We start from the raw sequence: 20,663 nt of genomic DNA, 5'->3' as shown, positions 1-20,663 counted from the left end.
TTGATTATTATCTACAGTACCATCAGCATTTAGTTGAACCGTTTTGCTCATGTTAGCCAGCAGAATGTATATTTGGTACTGACCAAGAGCATGGGACTGTGAAAACTTTGAAAATACGGCAAAGTTGATCTGGAATAAAAACGTCATGGGAAGTTGTCTGTAATGCAATTTTAGAGACCGTCAGCTTTCGATCATTTCTATTTATTATTAAGGAAAAGATATTGTAAAATTACTTACCATCAGGGCTTCCCCCTTCAGGGTCTACGTGTTACGGTAACAAGATATTCGAATAAAAATGTTTGTCAGTTACATAGTTGCAGGCAGATTATTTAAATAATCGATGAAAGTTAAATATCCTAATATGGTTGTAGGAATTTTTGTATAAGTGTACCTAAGTGTGACGGATGGGTGGAAAATGGAGTGTGGCGAGCGCTTCACAGGAGCAAACGGTAAAAGGGGTAAGCCTATTATACTCAGGCCCGACCAATGGTTCTAAACGTCATTTTCAACTAATAAAATAAAAACAAAATCTTCAAAGTAAAGGTTTTCCCCAACTTATTAAAATAATATGCATCGTTTGTCATCTAATCATTGTTTCTAAATGAACTGAATTGGATTTTGCTATTACACAATTCCCAAAAAGAATTTTATGAGCATTTAGTGGAGAATCATGTGTGAAACTTCGAGCAAAACACTTCATATTTTTTACTGTTTTTTGCAAACTATACATACAAAGATCTTCATATTTTAGGAACATCTTCTTAAGAGTACCATTTACCATTTAGATAGTTTTTCATCGAGATGCCTACTACACTTTTTGTCTGTGATTTCGACGGTGAGCCACATTGCGCCGCATACCCATCGCGTACTGTCACAAGTGCCCGTGCATAAGCAGTACAACTTCATTAATTACTCGGAATCTATGTAGACCATCCATTTGAGGTTTTGCATAGTAACGTAATTAATATCAATCAATATTGTGTAAAAACTTGAGTCACGTGAATACATACTAACTTTTCTCACCGACCTCCTTGAGAATGTCGTATCGCCACTTTGCCTAATGGTTCTCTACGTCGAGATCAGTGAAAATCACACGCATAAAATTGGGGGATAAATTTGTATTAGCCATAGAAAATTCTGCTCGTTGAGAGTATCAAAAATCTCTGTTGTAACATTCGTTGCAAGCGAACCGTCCTTACTAAAAGGAAAGTCTACGGTTAAAAATCAAATTCATGATAATAATGAAATGACCTGCCTCCGTTGATTTGAGATTAGACACTTTTTATTTAAGCCTGGAAGTATGAAATAGTGATGTTGAAAGCGATTCATTCAATCATGCATTGATCCAATATTATCTGAAGATCAACAGTGGCATTAAATTGAAAGTACTCAACCTAAGATGCATCACGTAAGTATTGCATAGTTTGTTTTGTATCTTGCGATGCTGCGTGTTTAAGCAGGTGACAGCTAATCTGGAAGCCTACAATTTATTAGACCCTTGCTAATTTAGAACGTTGGCGTTTTAGAACGGCCCATTACAAGGACACACAACTGAAGGAAACTCACGGAAAGTGCGATACTGGCGGGGAACTCGAAGATTCACTGTAACGATTCGTCGTCAAGTTACATTAGAGACGAGAGATAGCCAAGAATATTCAACCTAATTAAGCCTAATTATTTTCCTATCTTCCTGTCTATAAGCATGTCATTATATCTCAGAAGCGCGTGGTTATTTTGAAATGAGACTTACATAGCTGGTACTCCCAGTCGATATAACCTTAGTGTAGAAGTGTGATGAAACCCGGTCAAGTGGTTTCGTGTTTATTAACTGTCAAAGATGATGAAAGAAACATTTTTCTTCTTCTTCTCCAAGCCAGAGCGCCTAAGCTAGATTTATTTACATAACATGTAGAACTGAATACATCATCAAATACATGACTCATTTGTTAACTGATTTTTATGTTTTCTACCATCACCTAGAATACATCCCAGTTACCAATCCGATAGACTAACGAACATGAAGCTTTAAATTAATAACAAACGACGCACTCAAAAACGAAGTCTGTCTTCTGTTTCGAATATCACAATTTACATAGATACACTACCGTATTCTATACTTGCCACGTTACCTTAATTCACATAAAAAACGCGTAAAAAATGAGAAGCAACAAAGTGGAACCTTTTCTTCGATTGCTCATCATTTTTTATGTTTCACAGTCACTTTGGCTATTTCTATCCTATTATCAATCCGTTGGAACAGAAAGACGTTTTACTTTGGCAAGACAATGTCGTAAAATAAGAGGTGGTGTACCAAAAGTTGACGCTCTACTCATCTCATCAGAATAGGCCAACTTTCACGAGACTACCAACCACTAATTTGACCTAACGATACTTCGGCATCACTAATTGCTTACCAAGCAGACTCTTATAAATGTCAATAGCTGTAATCGAATGGAATGATATACATTTCCATATTCCATACATCATCTTACCTCATATAATACGGACAAACGCAGTGATGAGTCGTCATCAGTTGTTTGTTTATTCAACTATATACATTATTACACCATCGTTGTTTTTATTTCATATATTTAACAGTCACCTAACTCATCCTTATTCGGTTATCAATCCGTTGGAAAAGACATACATTACACTTCAACATGACAACATTCCGACACAAAAGACGATCGATACTTGCTTCGAAGGTGGCACTTTATACATCTGTCATTCTCCTGAACCAACTTCCACTGACCTGCCAACCATTAACTTCATCTGCCTATCTATTAGCACCACTCACTTTACAGCGACAAGTCTGATATAGTCCCAATATCTCGCTTTAAATGGTATAGACTGACAATGAGTAAAACACTATGTCTAGATCACCTGTAATCATGTGAAATAGATTACAAACTTCATAGCCATTCAATTGTACTATAAATGCGTGAGCAGTTGCATGTTTCTCGTTTTGTGTGCTATCGTTATTTTGTATGTGTTTCACAGAAAGCTGAATTGACCTTATCATCAATCCATTGACAGAGATTATACTCAGTCTTAATGACAGTCAAAATCAGAATGTGAGCGTGCTGGATGCTTTGAACCAAGGGATAACTTACTTATGAAATCTGGTGAACACCTGGTTGAATACTTGTGACTTCTTTCGCGAGCTTTTGAACCTTGTGTTATCAAATCTCTTAAATTTCTCTGCCCGCTCTGACCGTCGAGGCACCAGTGTTGTATTGCAAGATGAAACACTCGACTATGCTACACCAGGCAATAAAAAGTAACAGCTCTTACCGCAAAAGTAAACCAAATAAACAAACTGTATAATGCTTCAAATCATTAGTAAATCTCATAAAATCTTTTAATTCGTTTGAAATCTACAAAATCTTGTCAAGTCATTCCGCATCTACTTATTTCTTTCGTATTTGAAATGGAATATCTTAAAATATTTTGAATCATTTATAACTTTGTAAAATCGTTTGCAATCTTGGTAACATTTAAAACCATTTGAAATCTATGAAATCGTAATAAATCATCAACTTATGCAATCGTTTCACATTAAATCTATCGAATACATTTAGATCATTTAAAATTTACTGACATTATTTGTAGACCAGTAAAATTTTCTAAAATAAGTATGTTGAAATGTTGTAAAATCAATTTGAGAATGCTGAAATAACTTAGAGTGTTTTAAAATGTTTTGAGATCTATGAAATCAATAGAATCACTTGATATATTGTAATATCTGGTCAAATCGGTTGATACCTTGTGAAATATGCTATCCATCAAATTATTACAATAACGTACGCTACAATTAATATGGCATTGACCAATCACTTTGAATCGTGCTTACTTGCCTGTATCTTTATGAAACAGCCTTTGTTACAGATCCAACTACGACCTGTATCTACCGATTGAACACTGCATGTAATTCCTTGTCGTTATAATATGTTGACCGATTGTGATTATTCAAGTCAATCTATTGTTTATCCAAATACTAACAGCTTCAATGCAATATCGAATATGTTACAATTATACGACACGTGATTGATTAATTACTAGTAAATTATTACACATATTTGCCACTCACAAACAATACTGTACATGAATTCCATGTTAGTTTGATGCCCGTCTTGGGTTATATACTACCTACTTGATACGAGAAATCATGAACATGAAAGATACAACTTGAAAATAGCTATGTAAGGCGAATAAGACTGAAAAATTTATGGTTGAATACGATGATATCTATTTTAGGAAACCATAAGAGAAACAATATGCAAAATTTCAACCGCAGTAAAATTACCCAAAATATGAACTGGGATCACTACCCAACTATACGGGTCAACATGTAAAACAAGGAGTCAATTACCTGATCAAGATCCATTAGAAAGGAAAAAACCATTATTAATGAAGATGAAGTAACTACTTCAAAGTGCAAATAAAACAATCTGATTGTTGAAATCTACAAAGTCTGTTGGTAAAAAAATTGGAAAAAGAAGTTACAAGTAGAACTGGGTAAATATTACAACAAACCAACGTTCGCAAAACAGTTTTTGTATAAAGCGTATTATATTACATCATGTTGTACGAATAAATAGACGTATATCAGATAAATCGGGATTTCATCTACATTCTTTCAGCTCAGGAAAAAGAAAAATTATCGTGCTGTGAATAAACATTTATAAATTCTCGATGAATTCAAATTACTCGAGTAAATGTAGTTCTGTTACTTTTTATTGGAATTCTCAATATGTTTTTAATTGTGGAAAAAAAAATAACAATCTCAATTTGATTGTATAAAAATGGTAATGATTTAAAAAAACTTGGCGCAATTAGCACAAAAGCTGACGCTACATTACGTTAATTACTTCCTGTCATCTGTAATTACATTTTGTCTAATTTTCATAGCGATTGATATAAATTTCTGAGGTACTAGCAACGTGATCATAAATCAATGAAGTTCACAAGCATCTCATGAATCATCTAACGTCAGTCACAGTTGTTTACCGTTCCTTCTGATTTATTTATTAGAATGCGTCCTACGCCCAAAATCAAACTGTAACATCTCGAACACATCTTGTTTCGGAAAAATCAACATGACACTGAATCTGCTGTACCTTTTACTTTTGCACAAATTCCCTTAAATAATATATGTTTTGAGATCTTGTAACGTAGGTCTGAGCATGTGGCATATACTATTAATTGGTAATTTAGTGTTAAGAGTAAAGAGACTGTTGAGATTGTGTAAAATAGAGTTATATATTTAGACTGATGAATTTTAGCTATACTTGTTGCACTTGCCCGCAGAATACATTGTGGAAAAAAAAAATCCTCTATCGTTTTCTTCGCAATGTGTTTGTGCGCCAATTAAATCAGTAGTATCGCTATTCCGCGTTCTTATCGTGGGGGTCAAAAGTCATGACAACGATATCAATTACAAATGCTACGGATCTCAACAGATATAAAAGTTGTGGATTACTGACCATGAGTTTATTGGTTATCACAGTACAGCAGTATTATTGCTACATACTTACAAAAAGTAATGAAATCTAGGCAAAAACATCTGAAATGTAAAAAAGAACGTCAAGTTACCAAAACTATATCACAATAAATAATACAAGAACAACTTAGGTATTGCTAGTCTCTGTCACGAAATCAGGAAAGAACCCCATGCCCTACGATCTCTCAGCAAGTAGGTATACGTCGTGAAGTCGGACCTCGCTGTTTCGTATAGTGATATCGAAACATCATTCCAAGAGCTACGTACTTGGCGGGTATATTCGTCTCGTGATTTCCTGGCCAGGCACCAGACCGATTTTTAAGCACTACCATTCCAGTATTCTCCTACCACCGTCGAGAGTTATCTCCGAAACTCGATACCGCGTTCCTGTCAACTAGGATCACTGTTACTATCACGGGTAGATGTACACTGTCTTTGAGTCGCGGCAATGCCATCGCTCCGCAGACAAACAACTTTGGCCGAGTGACATTTTACGTGTGTCTTCGCTAAGGGGTCCCCAACGATAGGTAACATGGACAGTAAGGTGCAGCGACTCAAAAACCGTACGAGCTGGTGTCAAGAAAGCAGTCGCAGGTCAAACATTAAGTACGTAGCATCTATCGGTAATGTCCGCAAAAGCGTGGCGTTCTCATAAACGATATTCACCACAAGGGGGATGACTTATTATGGTGGGGAACAAACGACCAATCAACTGGAAGAACGACCACCTCGTGACAGTGGTGAGATCGGCAATCCAGACTCCGAACTTCACTTATTCTACGTTCAACCCGCCAAGAGACATCATGTTCCTGCCTTGCTGTCATTGATCTAGACTTCTTGAGTTACTTTGCCTTTCCTTATTCCTTACCGCTATCGTTTCTATCGCTACCGTTCTTTTCTGAACCCCTCTATCGTTTGCACTATCGTTTGGTGTCTTTTTTTCCTTTCGTGGTTACCTTTCCTCTTACCTTTTTCCTTCTTTTGCTATCGCTAAGTTTACTTTAAAATAGAATTAGTGTTTGTGTGCCCGAGTCACCGGCTAAGGGGCTAAGGTAAGACTTCTGTATCATGGCGTTACGAAGTTGCCCACATTTTCTATTTTCTCGAATCTTCATTATCTTTTGATGCCAGTATCTTCGTGAATCATGGTCCGCAGCTCTGAGATGCTGCAAGCCGTCGTGTGACTGCATGATTTCCTTAATTAATTAATTCCGTATCTTTGAGTAACCGCATGACTACCGAATAAGTATCTCTCTCGTATTTTTGAATTTCTCTGATTTTCCTGTAATCTTCTCTTAGAATTGCCTTTGTAATTTCTACCGTATTTTGAGCTATCTCTATCTTTTCTTAATTTTTGCACGAGTAGTGCTTACTAGTATTATAAGTATTATACCTTATTTGCCGTACCGCTTATCGTGTTTTATTTGCTTGGGTTTGTATCGTAAATCAAGTTCTTTGGAGTACATTCGAGCGTAGATTAAGCCGCTAAATACTACTGTACCTTTCGTATTTTCTTGTTAACCATTTTGTAATGACTATTACTTGTTATATTTTCCGAATTTCTTTGTAATATTGTATTTCTTTGTTAATTTAAGTTTCGCTTATCATCTTCAATTTTATTATAACAAGGTGTATTTAGTGTATTTTCCTATCCCGCAAATCCTCTCTCAACCTCTCAATATCTCTCATAGTCTTGTCTGCGAATAATCTCGAATCTTTAAATATCGTACAATTTATCAGTTCGATTATTTATAGATTAGTTTCTCGTAAATTTGCTTCCACATTTTACCTCAATTAAAATTCTCTCGTTTAAGCTATAGATTCTGGGTAATTAGCGTATTGTCAGTTACTATCAATTGCCAACTTTGTCTTATTCTTTGGTCACTGCCGTTCCAAGCTATCGTCAATTTTGTCAACTATCGATTTCTAATGAAAATCGACTTCAGTTTATTTATGTATTTGTTCGCCTATTGCTAGCTGTCCTGGAATAACGCCACTCTACCAGTTCGTGTAAGTACTTGAGCCTGGTAAGCCATACAACAAGTTTTTTAATTATTATCTTATCATATCGTATCTTTAACTAAAAATAGACGCTGAAGCGTCTGGCGCCTAACGAGTACGTTTTGCTATTGTTTATTTGAATTCAGAATAGTTAGAGAATCACGCCAAAGTGTGAACGGTAAGTCCTCGTCTGAGGGTGACAGCAGTTTAACGTTACAGTACACAACTTGTTCTTCTTAGGCTGGTACTGTTCGACTTCAGAAAAGCGTTCGATACCATCCCTCATGGTATTCTGTCAGCCAAGTGAGCCAAATTTGGCTTTTCTCAAGATGTCCTTCGGTGGATGGCATTTTACCTACAAGGTAGAACACAGGTTGTGTTCAGATAGGCAACTCTCATTCTGAGCTAAGATTGACTTGAGGATTCTACAAGGCTCTATCTTAAGACGCTTTTTGTCCTCCCTTTTCATCCTCTTTGATGTTTTGTAGCACTGTACTCACATGGTTTACGATGATAATTGGCAGATTTATCTTCGTTTTTTGCCTAGGGATTTTTTTGACGTATTATCGTTCATCCATTCGGATGTTGAGCCTGTCCTCGGGGTGGGCATCGCGCTCCTCTCTCCGACTCCCCTTCTGGTCTTGGCTTGTGGTTCGTATGTGCCTCATCTCAACCCTGCCGCTCTACCGCTTGTCACGTTGAATGATTTTTCAGTGTCGTATTCTAATGTAGTTGTGACCTTGGTCTATTCATTAATAGCAACTTTTCCTCGATGGCCCAGGTTAATGCCATCTCGAACCAGGTTCCTTTTACTGTCAGGCAGCACTCAGTTTCTCACCACTCGTTGTTCGTTCGTTGCGTAGGTGCACACAGAGGTCTTCTGTGATTTTACACGTGACCTTGATTTCAAGTTGCAATAGTTCCTCAACCCTTGTGTTCGTTTCGTCTGCAGAGTGGCCCGGGACGAGCAGATCACGCCTTCCCGTTGCCAGCTGGCGTAGCTCAGTGTGAAATACAGGAGGCTCTATTTTACTCTTTCGTCCGTTTATGTAATTTTTAGATCTGATCATCCTGCTTATCTTCGTGTCATTGTCGATTTAAGTCATGATTCTTGTCAACCGGAATTGAAACTGGATTTACATCCTTTATATTGAATCTATTCAAAGAGGTGATTGGTGTAGCTTGTCTTGTGCAATATTATGGACCCGTCATCCTGTTTATCAACCTTGGGAACTGGAAAGCTTTAAATTCGTCAAACTAGTTTCTATGACTACACATATGGTCGGTAGCGCCAGAATCAATATACCAGATGTTTTTCACTGAATATTTCGAATCTTCAGATATTAGAGACATACCCAAAAGAGCTTGATTTGTTTTGTTATCACTTTCAGCAGTTTTATTTTTCTTCCGGGGTCTTTTTAATTTATAGCAGTCTGCTTTCTAGTATCCTGGCATATTGCAATAACTGCACATACCTGGTTAGCGTTTTGTGTTCAAAAAACCTTGATTTTCATTGTGTTTGAAAGCTTTACTTTGGATCACGATGATGGATCTACGTGGAGGCCTTAAACAACGGACGAAAATTACCTTGGCATAGGAAACCAATCTGATATCACACTCCAGGTCAAATATTCCTTGTTCAAAGATCGAATGCACTTCTGTGCTACTTTAAACCCCACTTCAATGTCACCATAATATACATATGAAATGTTGTTTTACATTTCTGAGAACTTTGCTACCGAAAATTCGATGACGGATGATTCTTTCCAAACGGAGCAACCACGTTTTGGGTCTTCAAAGTTACCGACTTCCCTATAATTCTAGGATGTTCGAATATATGTGGGTGGTTGAAAAAACAGTATTATTAAGTTTGAATTTGATATGTCAAGTTCACGGAAGTTTGATTATGAGGTGAACTGACGCGCGCCGCGCTCCTTCGCTTTATATCAGATTCAAGTGTGCTGACCTTGAAGTAGAACACGAGAAGACGATGTTTTTGGGCTGCCAGAAAGAAGATCTCGTCCTGGTTTTATTCGTGGCAATTTTCTTTGCTTCGAGCTGTGCTTTGACGGGGAAAAATAATCGTCCTGAAGTGACAATCTCCCAGGGAATCCTGCGAGGAAAAACACTCACTACTCGCTATGGTCGAAATGTATCAGCGTTTCTCGGAATTCCTTATGGGCGACCGCCGAAAGGGGATCTTAGGTTTGTGCAATGTAAATTCAAAGCATATTCATCAAATGCCTCAGTTTATAGCTAAAAACATGCAGTACCCGCAATCGATGTTAACGTCTGAAGTAAAAGTTTCACTACACTTTCATAACAGAAAGATTCCTCAGCAAGTGTGGTTGTTATCCTAAATTATACTATTACACAGTGCTGATTGCACATGCGTAATTTTTGAAACCAGAATTTTTGGCGACTACAGAAATCGAATTATTTCGAAGCCTCGAACTTATTTGTAGACTTCAATAATGAAACTGTGGTTTCTGAGAAAGGAAGACTGATAACCATTTTCTTGTTATTTTCACCAATCCAATCGAATTACAGATTTACAGCTCCTGTTGCAGCAGAGAGTTGGAACGGAACTCGAGACGCTAGTATTGATGGAAATATTTGCCCACAAGCCCAATATGATGAAATTGTAGGAGATGAGGACTGCCTGTATATAAACGTGTATACTCCACACGTAATTATTTTTTCAAAATCACGTTACCTTGTACTGTAGGATAATACGTCAGAACATTGTAGCTCTTTGGGATTCGGTACTTCATTGAAAAAAAATCTTTTGTGTCCATAGGAAATGCTTTCATCGTGTGATCCACACATTAAGGTTCACGAATGCCCGAAGTCGACACTTTTTCCGGTTATGGTGTTCTTCTATGGTGGAGGCTACGTCTCAGGAAGCTTTCTTCCCACGTCGTATGGTCCAGAGTACATTCTTGACAAGGATGTGGTTCTTGTCGTATTCAATTATCGCCTAGGACCATTGGGATTTTTGAGCACTGGCGACGAGGTGGCGTCTGGAAATTGGGGACTAAAAGACCAAATCTTAGCCTTAAAGTGGGTTCAGGACAATATCGCACATTTTGGTGGTGATCCTGATCAAGTGACTTTGTTCGGACAAAGTGCAGGCGGTGCTTCTATTCACCTCTTGTCGCTGACAAATGTCACGATTGGTATGAATACGTTTATAGTTAGATAAGGTGAAGCTAATCTCATTGCGAGTGTTCATTCTGTCATAGCAGTGAATATATTTTTCATTTACGACAAACATGGCGTTGTCAATCGATTTCAACGGTGTATGTGATTGGTAAATTCATTGTTAGACAAATACACTTGAAGGTAATCATTCTAGTAACTCGTTTGCATGGAGTGTAACTGACACGACTGATAAAGATCTGCTCAGAATGGCAAGCAATCAATTTTCTACGCCAACAGGACTCTTTCATCGATACATAACGCAAAGTGGACCGGCACTTTCTTCATTGGCTTACTTGCCCAGAGCTACTTGTGCGAGGCATGCATTCAAACTTGGGGAATATGTCGGCTGTTACAACGGAACTTCAGATTCTTTGATCAACTGTTTACGGACAGTAAATATCTCGGATATTATAGCCGCATATCCGAAGTTTCACGTATGGGAATCATATCCTTTTTCCGTATGGACTCCAACCGATGAGCTGGATATGGAAGGCGCTGTGCTTACTGCCAGTCCAGCTAATTTGATAAGTGCTGGTCACATCCGTGATTTACCTTGGATTTCTGGTATGACACGGAATGACGGGCTACTAGAAACTGCAAGTAAGGACATGCAAGTATTCTGAATATGGTCTGCCAGGCTATTGCTTTCGTAGCCATGGAAATGCTTACAGTCTGACGTTACTGTAAATTACTTTTTGGTTAAAGCTTTGAAGTTCAATCGTTTTTAATCTGCTTTTATTTTAACATTACATCAGAGTTTTATGTCGACGACGTACTGCTGAGTGATTTTCTGGAAAATTTTGACACTCTACTGCCTGTTTTCCTAATGTCGTCTCATGCTCCAGATGTTGTTGCTGATTTTATCGAAGCGATCAAATTGTACTACTTCAAGGACAATTTGACAATCAGTAATAACGTGGTAGGTAACAAGAAATTTCAAATAAAATCGTTTGACTAGTATAATTGCTTCACGTTCACATCTTATTTGTAGCTACTTGAGAATCTTACCAGACTCGTGAGTGACGATTTTTTTTACTACCCGGTTTACGAAGCATTCCAGAAACAGCTTGAACTAGCTGTGAATCCACAATATCTGTACATTTTCAACTATCGCGGTACTTTCAGTAACTCTTACTTAGAAACGGATTCTACAGCTAACTATGGCACGGCACACTCCGATGATTTGATATATCTTTTTCCATCGGAAGCAAAATTCTCGGGTATTAATAAAACCATGAGCATAATGGATTATCAAATGGTGGACATTATGGTGGAGTTGTGGAAGTCTTTTGCTATTAATGGGTGAGTTTGACATGGTTATTCGGTATTTCAATTAACCTGTCAATGTCAGCCACGTGTATTCTTGACCAAAAATTTTACCATCAGAACACCTTCGGTTTCAACTTCCGACCGTACTACAATATGGATGCCGTATTTGAAGGAGCACAATTACCTACGGATCGGAAATGTATCCAGTGTCGAACTCAATCTGGAAGATTCCTTCTTCAAAGAACGAGTGCAGTTCTGGGACAGTTTGAAGACCACGTTAAAGTGCGGCGGTCGCAGAAATTTACGTAAAAGAAAAAATAGACCACTTGATATCAGGTTTAGAAAAAGGAGGAAGAATAGTATACCTGTATGCTGAAAGTATGTATGGTATAAACCGAGTATAACTGTCCGAATTATAATTTCAACATTTAGTATTTTTATGTTTAACAATGCTGTCTGAAATAATTGTTCATTAAACTTAAGTATGGCCGAGCATTTTTTAAGTAGATTCAATTTCATTAGCTACGATTAAACTTTTTCTACCTCATGTGTTTGCTTTGACACAATTTTGAATCGACCTGTCGGTCCTTAAAATGCTATATTGCCAAATTTCTACACTGCTGATGCGCACGCAATTTCACGATATTCTTACTTCTGCCAAACTCGCATTAGAGATTTGCAAATCCAGTGACAGCCGACAGATGGAAAGGAATTCCCAATACAAGTGACGATGCAAGTGGCTGCCTTCGGGCATCAGGTGATCTAATCGTGGGAAATGGGGACTGCCTGTATTTGAATATGTGCACGCCGCAGGTTATTGATGAATTGCGAGAAATAATGTCAACTTTGTTTTTTCAAAAAATGAGACTTTCAGATCCGAACTTCTGCAGGAAATCTGCAGGGGAAAAAATTTCTGTATGACTTATTATTTCCGATAAAATGTTGGACCGGCTCACTTCGTTGATAAAGTTATTTCACAGTGAGGAGTTAGCCACTTATCAGTTCGTGTGTACATTCGATTTCAAAATCTCACGAGATTTAAAAGGATTTCAGAGATTTCAAAGATTTCATAAGATGAATGATGTACATCAGATTTCAAGGTTGGTGAATCCACCTGTGGTGATTGGGGATGTTAAAGATTATGGTACTTAACCACAACAGCAAAAATTTGCGAATTCTAAATTGTAGGCAGCAGGAATTTTCACAATTGAAACAGCGTCAATGAAAATTTCTTTGACAACGTACTTCAGCTTCCAAATGGAAAAAGATCACCACTACTTCTGGTTATAATGTTCACTCACGGCGGAAGATTCATTGAAAGAAGTGCTTCTTCAATGCGATAGGGCCCAAAATATGTGCTTGACGAAGACGTGCTCCTTGTTACTTTCAAAAACCGCTGAGGCCATTCGGGTTTTTGAGCACTGGTGACGAAGTGGCGTCTGGAAACTGGGTCCTCAAGGTCAGTTTTTAAATGGGTTCAGGATTACATCGAATATTTTGGTCGTGATCTTGATCAGGTGACGCTTTCGAGACAGCTCAGGTGGCGTTTGTGTTCACTTCCCGACGCTCCTCAATGCCACAGTCGGTAAAAATTAACGGCTCCTTTTTAATAAATTCTAAAAGTCAATTAATTTTCAGCCATAGCATTAAATTCCTTAGAGGTTCTTGCTGACAGAAAATGTAATCTTGTAAATTTATCTAGCGAGCTCTGCAAGGCCAGTAATTTTTTGTCGTTGACTCAATGGAGCTTTTCCAATACTTTTTTCAGCTTGTAGCTTGTACAACAGGTTGTGAAGTATGCCTGTAGTATTCTGTTCAAGGTTAAACGACGATTAGATGAAAATTCGTCGAAAACTTTATAGAAGTTCGAAATTGTTTCACTCATGAGAGAAACAATGCGTAAAATGAGGTTAGCTTGCTCGGACAGTAGTCCGAGATATTTACTTTTTCAAGCAGCAAGCTTTTTCTTTCATATTTCCTGACTTAGCGTTTTATGAGAATTCTACAAAGTTCGAGAACTTTCTGAAAAAATTCGATGTCACACGCACAGTTTTGTTGAGTTTGATTTACCAATCGGCTCCTCTCAAACCTGACACTCCTCATCGGTGAAACTTACTTCGTATATCCTATCTTCAACGCAGTTCGAAAGCAGCTCGCTCTGGCGGATAATCGGCAGTTTTTTAATGAATGAAAACTATACGTTTACGGTGGTTCAACAGCCAACTACGGTGTGGCGCATGGTGACGACCTGATTAACCTCTTCCCAAGAAATCAGTTTTTCAAAAATCTGTAGAACCAAACCATGTGTGATACCGACTTCCAAATGGATGACATCATGGTGCTTCTAAAATGTAACGGTTGTTCATCACGATTGTGAATGCACAGTAATCTATTGCTAGGCCTGCATTGTCAGAAATACGGTGTTAAATATAACACCGAAAATATTTTATAGAAGTCCATATCATTTTGGTGCTGATTTAAGACCATTTAGTCTTAAGAATGGGATGATTTACGCCGATTTCGTTTAATTTTACACTAATCGATGTGGATTTTTATTGACACCGTGAATTTTCTGACAGTGTGTGCAAACAATCGATTAATTGTACACGTTGAGTAATTATTCTTACAATCGATCGATGAATCGAATAATAGAAATTTCGATCTATCGTGTTTTGCGATTATTCGATTATTCGATTATTCGATTCTTCAATTAATCGTTTTTTGTGCCTTTCGATTTTTTCATTTCACCTTTTTTTAAACAATCATCAATTGATAATTGGGTTTTCTAATTTATCATTTTTTCGATTAATCGGTAAATCGTCCATTTCAATTGACCGTTCTTTCTGTTAATCGATTAATAAATTAATTGGAGAAGAAATGAATCTAGACTATTATTAATTGGCTATCGACTGCTCTTTCAGAACTCCCATATTTTCAACTTTCAACGGCATCACGATGTGGGAGTTTTACTCAACGGAAGGCGATTACTTACAGATAGGAAAACATTTCAACCTTACACTAAAGCAGCGATATTACTTCTTCAAAGAGCGAATACAATTTTGGGATGCTTTGGTTGGACAACATATCAACACGCAAGCAGAAATTGATAGGAATAGTAATTCCGAAACAAATGTTTTGAGAAAAAATTTAGTAAGCTGATGTGAAACTTGCCTCTCAAGGGTGTGTCGGATGACCGACCGAGTAAGTGAAATGTATTTGGCACTTATTTTTCTCTTCTGCAAAGTAATTGAATTCTTTCAAACTTTAGGGAATGATGGAAATAGCAATTACGCTTTTATGGTCATTGAGAATAGTTAAGAAAATAAACGAAAACGCTGTAATAAATATACTTGCAGCTGATTCTCATTAACTTTGAAGCTATGGCGTTTTAATCTACAACCAAGAGCCATTTTTTCAACTTTTCCATGAATTTCTCAAACCTTCCGTACTTGCTAAACAAACGTGATCATAAATTCTATAATTTCCCAAATGTTAAATCGACGAGTTTATCGCTCAGAAGAGAAAAACGTGTCAGCAATTACAATTTGCTCAAGTGGTCGGTAGAATATAAATAGTAGGCGGTGACGGGGATGGCAGGGAGGGGGGGGGGGGGGGGGGCTGTTTAGACATTGTTCTGTGTTAAAGCGGGTTTTTTTTTAAAAGTGCAGGTATGAGCCGTTTTTGTGCATGAGTGTGATGAATTGTCTACAAAATTAAGTCATGGACCACACTATCACGTTATTAGAACTGGAACGGACACCACCTTATTTTTATCTCCATGCGAGTTTTGTCTAAGTGGAGCAACTTCATCATTTTCATACGCATGCAAATGTCTCATACCATCGAACAAATATAACTAGATTGGCACGCTTATTTCTGACTCTGTGTAGCTTTTGCATAGAGAGGTGCCTTTCTATGTTATTTTCATACTCATACAAATTCGAAGCAAAAATTTTACTTATCTGTGGTCTGAAGAATAAAATTCTTTAGCAAACTGACCACTTCGACGAGGTTAGAAATATAAATCGTTATGTATCTCGTTGACACTCTCCATTCACGGATTGTTTACAACCCAATAGACGTTAAACGAAGGCTTTTCGAATCCACATTTTAAATATAATCGTTTAAATAGAACAACGATTACGTTTCCATAGCACCGGTATCATCAATTAAGATATCTTCTTAATTGGTCTTAATTTATTATTTCTTATTCATATATTTTAAATAATTATGTAAGTAATTATTTAGTCAATTTATGTATTAGTATTTGTTGAAAAGTAGTGCTAAGGGGATTTCGAGTAACCGTAAAGCTAATTATCATGATCAAAAATGCGTTCTTGAAAACCAGCGATAATAAAACCTCATAAGAATAAAGTTTGGTTCAGTGGATGGAAAGCTTCGTGCCTTGAGTTGACATCTGAAGAACGGACCATACTGTACTCTGGTGATTTGACGTGATGTAATAATGTCACAATATTTGTACATCCATTTCCAACAACAATTGTGACGTGGGGAATTCACAGACAGTTGAGTACATACGGCGATAAGAAAACATATTTCCGTACGAATTCGTCGACCGTGCAGAAGTGAAATAAGTTGACATGCTGGCGTTATAAATGAACTCGACCGTAAGCCACACAGGGAATATAACATTGTAAACTGAACTTCCATTTCTAGACTGGACATCGCGATGGTGTCGTGCTATCAAATTCAATATCTTTTTCCAGCATCGGTGTTGAGAATGTATCTCTCTCCATGCGATACTGAACAAGTAAGTATCGATAAACCCTGGGTTGAAATTCTCCAGGAAAAATGTTCAGCGATTTAAGAGCTAACAGGATATGCATTAGCTTATCGGAAAGCTTACCACCTCGCCTCCCACTTTAGAAAATTGATTTTCTCTTAACAGAAGCGAGCTCAAAAATCGCGGTTTGCGGCACTGCAGAGCTCATAAATAGCTCTTTAATCTATGATTTTTTCAAATTTTTTGAGAATAAGGGGGTGGGGGGGGGGAGGCAGTTTTACGGAGGTGTTGTTTGAGCTATCTGAACTCTAGATATCAACTCCAGTCGAGATGCGAGAGTTAATGGATTGGCATATTTACTGGTGTAATCTGCATATATTTTGATTATCCGTTATCAGGAATTAACCAAAACATCTTTTCAGAATGCCTAGGTTAGTACGAGAATAGTATATTGTGTTACTAGTCAGATATTGCGTGTTTCACAAGCTATTTCTTCGAACACCTGTCAAGAAAGGTTTGATTGGAGACGCGACAAAGGTGCTACTGACATTGCGTAAATTAGGATTAGGTAAACTACGTTCAATGACACAGTGCGTAAAATTGAGTTATTCGAAGGTGCGCATGTGCGACAGAAAGCCCTGGTGTATAAAATCGAGCATATCAGGTGTGCGCATGCGTACTTAACCGCACTGTTCGCAAATAGGGCACTTTACTAACGCTCCACAGGCTTCAAAAATCAAGCTTTCCAAGCATGTGTTGGAAAAATATGCATGCCAGATATAACGAAAAATATATGTTACGCATGTGGCATATATGCCCGGCAAAATAAATATAAGTGAAATAGAGTCATGTAGGGAGAGATATTTCACATCTGAACTTGCCCGTCTCCGTGGGAAGTCTAACATTTCGGATGGGAGCTGCGGTAGAAGTTGTTTTGTGATGAACTAATGTTACTGTATGCATACCTGAAACAGACAGAAAAATACGTCTCCATTAGTACCTGAAATATCTTGTACTGCTGATATAAGATCACGAGCATCGATTAAGAAAGCTGAATTGCCTATAGCTGAAGACCCACTGGGAATTTGAGAGAGTGAATTTTACTTTGCATTTTACACTTGTACATGTATATATTTTGGGATATTAACATTTTTTGCCGTTACAACTCAACAACGAAGATTTTGGGATTTTTAGATTCAGATTGTGAGTTACTGGTAGTTTTTTGTTTGGTTTTAAAAAAGCAGTGTACCTCTTCTTTTGACGCAGAAAAAAGTACTATTGCATTAACCACTTTGGGGCTGACGCTTCTTTTATTGACGTTACTACGATTTTTGCAATCACAACTTTTCTCCGCAGCAAACTGGACTGTCAATTTAGTAACTCTAAGCATTTCTGCAGTAATTTGAGCAGAAAACTACAGTAAGTTTAATAAAAAAAACTAGGCCACTCCCGGTTTTTTCTGAAGAGGTAGTAAATTCAACCTTGATTTTTTTTCCGTGTACGTTGTTCTGCATAACGGTGATTCCATTTGGCACGAGTGCATTTTATCGTAATGAACGTGATGATAATATGCACACCAATTGGTATTTATACGACGTTTGGTGAAATTTCTCTGTGAGGTATAATCATACTGCTTTCACTGTCAACTTTGAAATTTCGACTTTCGCAGACTTTTTCGGCAATTCCAACCAGTGTGCGGCGGTGTGTTGTTTTGTTTGCGAGACGGTCGTTGCATCATTTGAATATCATGTTTGACGATTGGCACATCAAACTTGTTCGCGATACTCAAACGGTTCGAAGTCATAAAAAATCCTACCTGCGAGATTCGCCAGAGAGGAGTTTCTTCTCATTGAACAACATCGCGAGCCGACGATGTCTTTACATTCAGAGGCGGAGAGTCTTTTTTTCTCACTTTGTCTGAGCATTTTTTTCTTGTCAAGTTACGGTTACTTCGATGAAACTATTCAACCGGAAGTGACTATTCCCCAAGGGACTCTGCGGGGAAAAATTGTGACCACTACCCATGGCCGAAAGGTGTCGGCCTTTCTGGGAATTCCTTATGCGCAACCACCGATAGGAAATAACAGCTTAGTGAATTACATATACCTATATATTCATTGTTTATTGATTCCACGATTTTTTTCATTCGTAAATGCAACTTGAATGACACTTTCAATTAGCTATGAACTTAAGAACTTGGCATGGATAGAAAGTTCCAATAACTAATTGACTGAATTCAGTAATACAATAATAAAACTAACTTCTAACAATAAGACATGCATGAAAATGGTATAAAAAGATCTGAAGGCTATATAGACTTTCGGGTGGAAAAATTACAATGCAATTTGTCTTTTTTTTTTTTTTTATAAGAATTTTTGATATCGTAATATCTTAAATTTCAATCTTCATTTTTCAAACAAGCGATTTTAGACTGGCCATGAGCCAGCCCTTGAACTTCCCGTTCTGACACTGCAGGTTCCAAGTTTGTAGGAAAAAAAAGACAATATCCAATTTGAATTTTGTAGTACACATTCAGATTCTTGATTAAAGCTTTTAAAGCTCTCGGATACCATATTAAATTAAAATATGACGATTTTTTAAATTTATTTTAAAATTTAAATTTAAAATTAAAATAAATTTTTTAAAATGCCGGTGCGATTGGGAACAAAATCACTGAAATCCGGTAAAGCGTTTTCGAGATACCGTGGGGCAAAAAAATTGATCACATACATACATACATATGTACGCACATGCATACGCACGCGCAGACGCCTGTCCGAAAATGGTCGGGGGTGATTATTTAGACCTTGAAACGTTGAGATCGAGAGTAAATTCAACTTTTTATTTTCGGGGTGATTACATAACTTCCTCTTTTCTATAAAAGCAGAAAAACGGGAAGGTGAAAAATCCATAGGTTGTACGACGGTTGTACAGTCTGATAAGAATGTTTGGGAAAAATCATTTTTTAACCCCCCTAGGTGTACGTATAACCCTTACTATCCAGACTACAAATTAGACGGGGAAAGCAATCATTAACAAAGTACTGAGAACAGTTGATTAGGTGCATTTTTGACTTGTAGCAAGATCATCCTTTGAAGAATAATTTTTTAGCCATTTCGTATCGTTTTTTACTTCTCTATTTTTAGCTTTTAATTATTCAACTGAGTTTGAATACTTTCGAAAACATTGAATTAATTGTAATTATAAAAATGTTATTGAATACTCGCGTACACTTGGAAACACACTGTTTGTGTGAACAAAAAAGTTATCAAAAGAAGCAGATATACTTAAATAAACATATTTTGCAGTTCCTTACATTTTTGTAAGTGCGTAACATGACGCACACTTTTTCTATACAATACTGACAAACCTAACTATAATTTTATGTAATTTTATTTAACGTTCGTCACTCAAACTACCTGAAACTAAATATTCGTTTATTCCCAACGAGTGGACAAGTTTGTTCATTAAAATGGATGAGGTGGTTACAAACAGAAACTAATTCAAAGGAGTAGCGTTGCACGATTTTATTGAGTTTGTATCAAGACTGCTAAGAATCTTGAAATAAAGATAGGCAAGGTGCCTCTTGCGGTAAATGATTATTATTAGACTGATTGTCAAACCCGCTAATTACGCGATAAGAATTCTATAGGTAAATGAACGTCCATGATGAATATACAATATCAACATTTAAAATAGCAACGTCTTGCGATAAACAAACATACCATCGAATGAAATATTTAAACTAAAGAAGTTGCAGCCTTTGTCAACTCTCGTCATGAATCCGATAAAAAAAGTTCTCTTTGTGTCGTAGATTCGCCAACCCCGTGCCGGCGGATGGTTGGGAAGGAATCCGAAACGCTACTGCCGACGGAAACTTCTGCCCCCAAATAAGTAGCACAGACTATATCAATTTCTTTGGAGACGAAGATTGTCTGAACC

General features: G+C 37.3%; 2 protein-coding genes across 12 annotated transcripts in view; one reads left to right on the top strand and one right to left on the bottom strand.

Moving 5' to 3' along the window:
• Positions 1-20,663, bottom strand: part of LOC124299284 (flotillin-2) — a 510,013-nt gene that overhangs the window by 60,951 nt on the left and 428,399 nt on the right. The window lies entirely within an intron of this gene.
• LOC124299270 (juvenile hormone esterase-like) lies at positions 6,283-15,548 on the top strand. 10 transcript variants are annotated; one of them, XM_046752359.1, is made up of 10 exons: positions 6,283-6,555; positions 9,455-9,709; positions 10,055-10,193; positions 10,305-10,683; positions 10,946-11,308; positions 11,464-11,627; positions 11,700-12,010; positions 12,095-13,077; positions 13,166-13,436; positions 14,899-15,548. In XM_046752359.1, the coding sequence occupies exons 2-8, from the start codon at positions 9,495-9,497 to the stop codon at positions 12,351-12,353; spliced, it is 1,830 nt and encodes a 609-aa protein (XP_046608315.1). In that variant the 5' UTR covers positions 6,283-6,555; positions 9,455-9,494; the 3' UTR covers positions 12,354-13,077; positions 13,166-13,436; positions 14,899-15,548. The 10 variants fall into 10 exon arrangements, with proteins under 10 accessions (XP_046608315.1, XP_046608312.1, XP_046608314.1 ...); XM_046752356.1 differs by having other exon boundaries at positions 13,166-14,328; XM_046752358.1 differs by lacking the exon at positions 14,899-15,548 and adding an exon at positions 14,119-14,620.

The sequence above is a fragment of the Neodiprion virginianus genome, chromosome 2 (genome assembly GCF_021901495.1).
Source record: "Neodiprion virginianus isolate iyNeoVirg1 chromosome 2, iyNeoVirg1.1, whole genome shotgun sequence".
NCBI lineage: Eukaryota > Metazoa > Arthropoda > Insecta > Hymenoptera > Diprionidae > Neodiprion > Neodiprion virginianus.
Note: the sequence above shows the minus strand (reverse complement) of the source record. Positions and strands in the feature narration are given on the sequence as shown.